The sequence below is a fragment of the Octopus bimaculoides genome, chromosome 17 (assembly GCF_001194135.2).
Source record: "Octopus bimaculoides isolate UCB-OBI-ISO-001 chromosome 17, ASM119413v2, whole genome shotgun sequence".
Lineage (NCBI taxonomy): Eukaryota > Metazoa > Mollusca > Cephalopoda > Octopoda > Octopodidae > Octopus > Octopus bimaculoides.
Window position 1 is genome coordinate 49,618,281 of NC_068997.1, and position 10,467 is coordinate 49,628,747.

The 10,467-nt window shown below is 37.1% G+C and overlaps 1 protein-coding gene across 2 annotated transcripts in view; it reads left to right on the forward strand.

Moving 5' to 3' along the window:
• The window catches only part of LOC106884262 (cartilage matrix protein), a 137,636-nt gene that overhangs the window by 72,559 nt on the left and 54,610 nt on the right, over positions 1–10,467 (forward strand). For both annotated transcript variants that reach the window (XM_052973962.1, XM_052973963.1), the window contains exons 2-4: positions 1,146–1,173; positions 2,832–3,413; positions 7,460–7,534. In XM_052973962.1, coding sequence (XP_052829922.1) covers positions 1,146–1,173; positions 2,832–3,413; positions 7,460–7,534 — 685 coding nt within the window. The remainder of the gene's footprint in view (positions 1–1,145; positions 1,174–2,831; positions 3,414–7,459; positions 7,535–10,467) is intronic.

The following is a 10,467-nucleotide window of genomic DNA, read 5'->3' on the forward strand; positions in this document are numbered from 1 at the left end:
TTTTTCTAAATATGCGGAAAAATACGGACATTACACTTCTGACAAAAGTTTCAAAACATTCCTGTAATTACAGTTAGGGCTAGGGTTTTAGGTTTAGGGTTAGTGTTGGGGAAAAAGTCAAAATTTAAGAATTGGTGGGGTGGGGAGAAAGGGGGAAATTTCACAATGCCGATTTTTGGCAATTTTCCAGAACCTCCGTATCCGAAAAAGTGGGGTGGGGTCTTGGCAAAAAATTTTTTTTAAATAAATTTGGGAGAAAATGGTGAGTGACGGGCGGAAGTCTTCCCAACACTTCATTTCATGTTGCTTCTGTCCAGCAACTATATAGCACCTTTAACTATTACCAAGCACATTGATTATAAATTCACTAATACTACGAGGTTTAAATAATCTGGAGAGACCAAATTTCATATGTAAAATTTTCTTACCATCGAGACAGAATATAATAGTCTTTTCTATTCTAGGCACAAGGCTAGAAATTTTGGGGGAGGGGGCTAGTCGATTAGATCGACCCCAGTACGCAACTGATACTTAATTTATCGACCCCGAAAGGATAAAAGGCAAAGTCGACCTCGGTGGAATTTGAACTCAGAATGTAGCGGCAGACGAAATACTGCCAAGCATTTCGCCTGGCGTGCTAAAGAACAGGGTTTCGCTAAGAACGCTAGTGGTTTGCCAAACACGGCGTTTCGACATTGATTGGTCTCTTCAGTGACGATTATCCTGTGATAGTTGTTCTGAGCGAACTCTTGTATTTTAAACACGAAAGTTTCTTTGAGAAGTTTCTCTGAAACTAAAGTATTACAGCTCGTGCCGTTTTGCAGGTGTATATACATCATCAAAAAATATTTCTAAAAATGTCTGTACATTATTAAAAACAAATTGTATATATAATGATATTTCAAACTAAGGTTGTTTAAAGTACACATTTTTACTTATTTCATTTCGTATGATTTATCATTATAATCAATTTTCTTCTTTCTCTCTTTAAATGCAGTTAATCATGTTTTCTTCCCATCCCTCACGTTTTACTCGTAATTTATATGTTATCTTGATCTGCAACATTGTATCTTATCTTAAACTTATCTTTCTGTCGTAGCTTTTTCATTATATCTTATCTTTGTGTTCTATCTTATCTTTTACAGATGTCTCTGCTGGTGGGATTATCAACAGGTCGGTACACATCGTTACCTACTTACGTTGCTTCACACACACTCTTACTCTCTCTCTCTCTTTCTCTCTCTCACTTCAATTCTCTTTACCTGTTCTCTTCTCCCTCTGTCTCCTCGTCTATCTGTCTGTTTCTCTGTCTATCTCTCTCCCTCTCTCTCTCTCTCTCTCTCTCTCTCTCTCTCTCTCTCTCTCTCTCTCTCTCTCTCTCTCTCTCTCTCTCTCTCTCTTGTTAATCGAACTTACATAAACCATCTTAACTATATCATCTTCAATAAGAGCGATACCACAGTTGCTGTTAAAGAGAGACAATTCTTATAAGTGTTTCATTTATTATTCTACGAGTGTGTACTTTTCCACAACGTATTTAACAGAAATATATAGATGAGATGTACACACACTCACACACACACACACACACACACACACACACACACACACGGATAGATAGATAGGACGTAACCTCTAATTGCTCACTCAGCTTACTAGAAATAGCAGCCACGCATCCCACCAATTGCATGCTATCCTTCTTAAAAACGAAGAACACATTGGGTGATGTAGTCTTAGATACATCATGTATGACAATGAAGAGTAATCAAACCGTAACTCTCCTCTGTCCTCTTTTCTCCATGACATTTTTCCAATACTTTCTTCGCTTCAAGAGAGCAATGTTGTATTTGAGGGAGATTTTGGCTGTTAATCGAGCAGAATAAATCAATATATATGTGGAAGCTTTTTCGTTGATTCGATAACTTTTTCTCTGTTTCGATCCCTGGTGTTGACATTTCCCTAATTTAACGTAACGTCAGTGGTTGCATTAAGAAAGGAATGGGTGCCACAACTTCGTATTTATGTCATTGTCAGATAAATTCTTGCTCCTTCCACTCCCACCCACTTTTTAATCGTTATTTTTCGTTGTGTGTCTGAAAGGAGCTAAAATATATTCAAATTTACAAAAACCATAAAAAAGTGTTGAAGAATAGATTTTCAAAAACAAAAAAGAAAACAAAAACAAAAGAAAAACATGAAAATCTACGATTGAAATATTTTCCGTGTTAATTCAAATATCGCTGGAATGAAAAGAACGAATTCGACGATTCAATATAATGTTTTGTATTAGGTTTGTAAGTTTCTTGACGTCATTACGCCACTAACATACACATGCACTGATTCGATTTCACTTCTTTGTTATTAGTTGATTAGTTATTTAACCAATTAACAAATCGATTATTTGTCTCATCAGTCGATTAATCAATCAATCGTTTGCCAAAGTCCTTTCTTCGCCATTTGCGATATCATTAGTGATATTCACTCTTCCAAGTCTTCGATTGGTTAACTGACTGATCGATTAGTTTAGTTGGCTAAATAACTAACCTCTAATTGCTCACTCGGCTTACTAGAAATAGCAGCTACGCATCCCACCAATTGCATACTAGCCTTCTTAAAAACGAAGAACACATTGGGTGATGTAGTCTTAGATACATCATGTATGACAATGAAAAGTAATCAAACCTATAAATAATGAAGTGAAACTGAACCAGTGTGCGTGCTTATTATTGGCATAATGACCCACAAAAAATACAACCAATATAATGTATGTAATACACAATAGACACACGTACCGTGTTTTGTTTTATATTTACATGATGCTTTCTTTTCAGGACTTTCGTGCGGAAAACAGGGGGCAGACATTGTTTTCGCTTTAGACGCGTCTTACAGTATTTGGCCGGTCCATTTCCAGAAACAGTTACAATTTGTGGTGAATGTCGTAGAACAGTTCCCCATTGGTGCCAAACAAAGTGACTTCCATGTTGCTATAGTAACGTATAGCGAGAACATCACTGTTCACTTTAACCTGCGTGACTTCATTCACAAGCATCAATTAAAGAAAGCCGTTATGCGGATCACCCAGTACTCCCCAGGGGGAACTTACACCCACAAGGCCCTCGAATATATACGCCGACAGATGTTCACCGTTCGCAACGGAGGACGAACCTATTCGGATAAAATCGTTGTGGTAATCACGGATGGATTGTCACAGGACCCAAAAGCTACACGAACTGAAGCGGCACGAGCGCATTACGAAGGCATTCAAATTTTTGCCATCGGCGTCGGAGCAGGCGTAGATAAACATGAACTAGAGATGATAGCTTCATCACCGCCTCGGAACCACGTGTTCACAGTGGATAACTACTCAATTCTTAATTCGATTAAACGGAAGGTGGCCAGGGAAACGTGCAAAGGTGAGTATATAGTGCTATTTAATCACGCACACACACACGCATATACACATCCATACACACTGCCTAAGTCAGTGTGTGTGTATTTCTTGAGAATTTAGGCTTCCCAAAACCAGAGAGGAGAAAGCTAATTAGAAGACTGCAGATACAAGCCATCAGTGGAACTGTAAGAATTTGTAAAACTCTCAAAAAGTTTAGCATTGTGACCAGCGATGTCTAACAACACACGTTAATCTAGTCGATAATGTGATGCCGTTATATATAAATGTATGTATGTATGTATGTATGTATGTATGTTCGTCCGGAGATGAATGTTCACAACGTGGCGACAAGGCAAAACGAGAATGAGTTCAAGCCTCGGGAAAAAAATTGAATATATTCAGAGTATGTTTGTGTGTAGAAACGTGAAACAATACTCAATACTTGATAGAGTTTATTCATTCGTTCGAAATTCCTTATTCATTCCATTTCAGCCCACGAGAAACTCGGAGTGATGTTGAAGTAAATCATCAGTTTCAATCGAGCACACACACACAAATACGTGGTGTGTGTGTGAGAGAGAGAGTGCGTTTCAGTGTAGCGATCAGCAGTTTTCAGCAATACAAAGATATGGATGTAAATAGCTAGAGAGAGATGTTGCGCGAAAGTGGAACACATGAGTGTGAGGTGAGAAAAGATTTAATTGGCTGAGATAAAATCAGAAAGACATACAGACACTGACCTGTAGATCGTAGTACATAGATGCACATCTATATAACCATAAAATAATGCATAACTACATACATACATACATACATACATACATACATACAAACACACATGTATATATATATATATATATATATATTCACTTCAAACACGTATATTTATACATATATGTGCGTGTAAATTTCTGTCGATTCAACAGGAAGCAATATGTGTGTGCTTATGTGGGTGTATGTGTGTGAGTATGTGCATGTGCACGTGTGTGTGTGTATATTTATGTCTATATTATGCATGTATTTACGCATGTAAATGTGTGTGCGTGTATGTATATATATATATATATATATATATATATATATATACATACATACATGCATATAAACATACACACACATGTATATACATATATATATATATATAAATATATATATACATATATATATATATATAAATATATATATATATATATATATATATAACATATATCTATATATACATATGCAGGTATACAAGTATATATATATATATATATATATAATATATGTATGTATGTGTATAGTTATGCGCATACCTATATACACAGACATTATAGAAATGCACGCACACACCTTGTAGAAACGCAGAAATGACGCTAAAAAACATTTCGAGGTAACCTTTGTCATTCGAACCTTAATAGTTTAGGTGTCCGTTTACTAAGACTGATTCATCACATAACTTTGAAAAACAAACTTGGCATGACATAACATTTACTAAGTGCAAGACTGTAAGTCTAAACTAATCGATCATATTCTGTAAGGCCAAATTAAATTGTTTCTTTTAGTCCAACTAGTTATTTATTATTATTTTTTCTTGAGCCCTAGCACACTCAAAGTATGTGGCCCCTTTCCACGTACATATGGCCGAAATCAGAACATTCACTACCAAAGGGACGCCTATCTGTTGTAGGGATCAAGGCCTCCAATTTTGATGAGAGGCAGAACAAGTCGATTGCATCGAACTTCAGTACTTGACTAGTATTTTATTTTATCGTCCCCGAAAGAATAAAAGGCAATATTGACCTCGGCCTGATTTGAACTCGGAGCGTAAGGATGTAGAAGGAATGCCGTTAAGCATTTTGTTCGACGTTGCTAACGATTCTTTTCTACTCTAGGCACAAGGCCTGAAATATTTGGGGATGGGGCTAGTCGATTACATCGACCCAGTACACAACTAACTGGTACCTAATTAATCGACCCCGAAAGGATGAAAGGCAAAGTCGAACTCGGAAGGTAGTGGTGGACGAAATACCGCGAAGCGTTTCGTCCGGCGTGCTAACGATTCTGCCAGCTCACCGCCTTTGTTCCGACTAAATTCTACTATTTACCATGGCGTAACTTAAAACTTGACCATCCCATTGGGTAAGACCAAACTGAACAATTGCATTGTGGGACATTCATCTGTCAAGAGATGCTGGTATGAATGTGTGATTAAGAAGCTCGCTTGCAAATCTCGTGGTTCCAGGTACGGTCTGTGTGTGTGCGTGTGCGTGCGTGCGTGCGTGCGTGCGTGTGTGTGTGTGTGTACAGTGATGGATTCGAGGGTTTCGTTTATTTACGAGTTGATTTCTTAATTTCACCGGAATATAATGGTGATACTTAAAAAAGATCAGCGATTTATTATAACATCTGGTCGATCACATAATGATGTGATATCCAATCAGTTGCCCCCTTTTATTAATATCACAACCTATTCTATGCGTGTCTTCCGCAGCAAACTCCGTTCTGTTGTTATCAGTGAAGCCGAAACTTGCTCCCGTCTGTTCATTAACGATGAAGACCCTGAAATGGGGTCATGACGATGCTCTTTTCTCTTCTACTAAGCGAAGTAAATAAAAAAAAATCTTCATCCCTTGACATTTATGTAGAGATAGGGTGTTGTCTATTCAATGTAAAATTGTGGTGGTGGGGGTAAATAATGTTATAATAATGTTATAATTATTTCTGATCTGTGGTGGTCGTCGTGGTGGTGGAGTGACATTGAGCTAAGATATTTACGACATTCATTTCACCATGACATTTGCACCTCATATTTCTAGCATTACAACATATATTTCATGGTAACATTCATTCATAGACATCATAAATGCATTTAATATTTCAACAGTAAAATGCGACGAGCTGGCAGAACTCAAAACGTAAAGACGGACGAGATGCCGCTAAGCATTTAATCCGGCCGTGCTAACGATTCTGTCAGCCTGATGCTTTACAACAACAAATACACAATTGGTATCCAGTTGCAATATATTCTTTTTTTTTTAACCCTGCGCGAGCAAACGAAAGCATGGTATTGTAATAACTCGTCATTGTCTGTCTGTGTTTTTGCAAAATTACTGGAAAACGGCTGAACGAATTTTCACCTCATTTGGTAGAAATACTCATTGGGTGAGAGGCTCGAAATGATGAACAAAATTTTACATCGAACTAACAAATTTCCCGATAAGCAAGTAGTCATATTATTTTGTTCACTTTCTTTTACATATGAATCGACCCTCGCCTGCGTGTGTATGGATCATGGAGTACCTATGCGCGTAGATACATTCATACATGAATATATACATAGATATGCGATTCTGTGTGTGTGTGTGTGTGTGTGTGTGTGTGTGTGTGTGTGTGTGTGTGTGTACAGTGATGGATTCGAGGGCTTCACCGGAGTATACATACTTATAATGTTAATACTTAGAAAAGAAATAAAGAAAGCTTAATTTAGTTCCATCAAAAATCATAGATAACCAACGCATTGCAAGCCACACTATAGTTTGCGAAAAAAAAAAATAATCTGCACGCAGGGTATGCATCGCCCCTCCGATACCTTTTGTTTTTCATTGTTTTTAAATAAAACTACTACATACTTACGGTACATATTGCTCGACAACACACGCAACTAACACACAGTTATGACATCATTTTCACAATACTATGTATCTTATAGTTACGACATATACAAAATTAACCAACTTCACAACATACGGATGCCATAGTGTTAAACACTTTCGATATGCAAATTAAGGACCCCTTCATAGAGTAACTGCTGCATTTGCTGAGTATATAAACAGTTTGGCTGATTGTTTCTCTGGAGACTGTCAGAATAATGTGGACGCCTCTGATGGGAACCCAATAAGGTTCAAAAATCGATTAAGGGTGTTCTAAATTTTTTTTTCAGTCTGTGGAGAAATATCTAAAATTTGCCCTGTTTATAATTATACCATATGTTAAACATTGTATTAATATTCGTATTGTAAAATAATACGACACGTATTTACACTGCAATCCAACTGTCAGTATTAAATCTACAATTCTTTCTTTCAGTTCCAATCAGACGAGATAAACCCCGAAGTGATATCGATCCATCGATTGTGTATTCCAACAGGAAATCAAAACAGAGTAAGACTTTACATTTATACCCAGCACCGCTGATGAACCCCACTCAACGAGAACGCATTAAAAAAATATATTATTTAATAACGACAAAAACAGTATTAATCCCTAAAGGTAGTCTTCATCTCCAACTTAACGTAGAGGCTTTGTTAGAACACAAAATCCTGCGTTATTTACCTCGAGAGAAAATATCTCGTGGTGCATTGAAGCACGCAGAATTATATCGAAATTATTTCGTATATAATTTCGAGTGCTTTTATGCGCCACGAGTCCTTTTCAGAGTTTCTCTCAAACAAAATAACGCAGAACTCTTTGTTCTAACACAGCCGCCATGTTATGCTGGAGATCAAGATTACGTTTCTTTTTATTGTGTTTATCTACGCGAATGTTTTATCTACACCATTTGTGTCAATGCTTCACTTCCTACACTTGCTTTATTCCTTTGGTTTATTCGCTTTAATTTACTTTATACTTTTGCTTTGGTTTGTCAACTATTAGGACTGTATTTGTTGTGTTGCCTTTAGCCGTCAACTCCTTGTGGAATCGTAGAGACGCCGACATGAAATACGATGTATCTAGGCTTGACGGGGCCCATCCCTAACCAGATCTGACCACAGTCGACTTCTTCCAGAGAAGGAGATCTAACAGACAAACAGGAAGTAAGAGAGACGCAGGGGTGAATCGACTTTGCCTTTTCATCTTCTCAGTGTCTATGAAACAAAGAACTAGTCAAGTAGTGGGGTCGATGGTACCGACTGACCACCTCCCACGAAATTTGCTGGCCTTTGGCCAACATTTCAAACCTCGTTATGATGATTATAGAATCGCTGTCACGTCGGGGAAAATGCTAAGTGGCATTTCGTCCGTCTTTACGTTCTGAGTCCAGAAACCGCCGAGGCCGAGTTAGCCTTTCATCTTTTCGGAGTTGATTAAATAAATGCCAGTCGAGTACTAATGTCGATGTAATCAATTTACCCTCGCCCTCACACGTAATTGCTGGGCTTGTGCCAAGATTTGAAATCATCATTGTTAACTTTTACGTTATTACTTCTTTGTTTCGTATGAGGTGCTGTTCCAAAGCTTACCCAAAGACTTCGAGTAACAGCAAGTTGGACATTTTACTATGGCTGTTATTTATGATTAGCAATATATATACTGTACAGGAAGGAGAACAGAATCTTGCAGCTAAGATTCTGGTAACGAATCCTTATTATTATTATTATTATTATTATTATTATTATTATTATTATTATTATTATTATTATTATTATTATTATTATTACTATTATTATTATTATTATTACTATTATTATTATTATTATTATTACTACTACTACTACTACTACTACTACTACTACTACTACTACTAAAGCGGCGAGCAAAGACCTGGGTTTTGTAGACATGCTAATTATGATAATACTTAGCGTTATTTCGCCCGTCGCTACGTTCTGAGTTCAGATTCCGCCGAGGTCAACTCCACATTCGGAGTCTATAAAATAAGTGCCAGTTGAACACTGGAGTAGATGTAATCGACTTTATCTCCTCCCCTAAAATGGCTGTCCTTGTGACAGCCATTATTATTATTATTATTATTATTATTATTATTATCATTATTATTAAGCTAGTACATGCTAGATGTTACTGCTGTCTATTTTCATGCTATTCGTACTTATTTTGGGGCATAGTGTTATATTTTGCCTGCTTGTAGGTCGTGAGTGTATACATGTACGTATGTGCACATATATACATACATGCATATATATATATATATATATATATATATATATATATATACACGCACACAAAGGTGAAGATAGAGAGATATAACTTCCGTTGTTTAGCTAGTAATTCGACTGGTCGGCTGTTTGGCTTGTCGGCTCGTTGAAACGGTCGGCTGTTCTCATTTGCAGTTTCCTTTTCATATTTGCAGCAGAAAATAATCTTCATTTTTTTTTATTGTTGCCTTACTTTTTGTCTGTTTGTTTTGCGTTGTTGCTTTATTTTTTTTATTTTTCTGTTTTATTTTTTATTTTCAGTTTCACTTTCTTCCTTTTTTTTTTCTTTTGTTTGTTTGTTTGCTTTTAATCAGCAAATCTTAATTACAGCTAAGGAATGGCTTGGAGATAATTAACTATAATGTAGCACAAATGAATGCCAAGACTGCATCTTTTTGTGTTTTTGACTCCGTTTTCTTTATCAATGAAATTATGTATAAACACGCCATTGCAAGAAATATGAAGGCGAAATGCAAAGACCTGGGTTTTGTAGACATGCTAATTATGATAATAATAATGGTTTCAAGTTTTACCACAAAAGCAACAATTTTGAGGGAAGATGAGTCGATTACATCGACATCAAATACGAAACTGGTACTTAGTTTTTCGAACCTGAAAGGTAAAGTCGACCTCGGCGGAATTTGAACTCATAACATAATGATGGACGAAATGCCGCTAAGCATTTCGTCCAGCGTGATAACGATTCTGTCAGCTCACCGCCAATAATAATAATAATAATGATGGTTTCAAACTTGGGAAAGGGGATTAAGTCGGTTACGTCGACCCCAGTGTTCAGCTGGTACTTATTTAATTGACCCCGAAAGGATGATAAGCAAAGTTGAGTTCGGCTAGCTAAGCATTTCGCCCGGCGTGCTAACGTTTCTTATTTCTTTACTGCCCACAAGGGGCTACATACAGAGGGGACAAACAAGGACAGACAAACGGATTAAGTCGATTGTATCGACCCCAGTGCGTAACTGGTACTTATTTAATCGACCCCGAAAGGATCAAAGGTAAAGTCGACCTCAGCGGAATTTGAACTCAGAACGTAGCGGCAGACGAAATAGTGCCAAGTATTTCGCCCGGCGGGCTAACGTTTCTGCCAGCTCGTCGCCTTAATGATAATAATAATCCTTTCTACTACAGGCACAAGGACTGAAATTT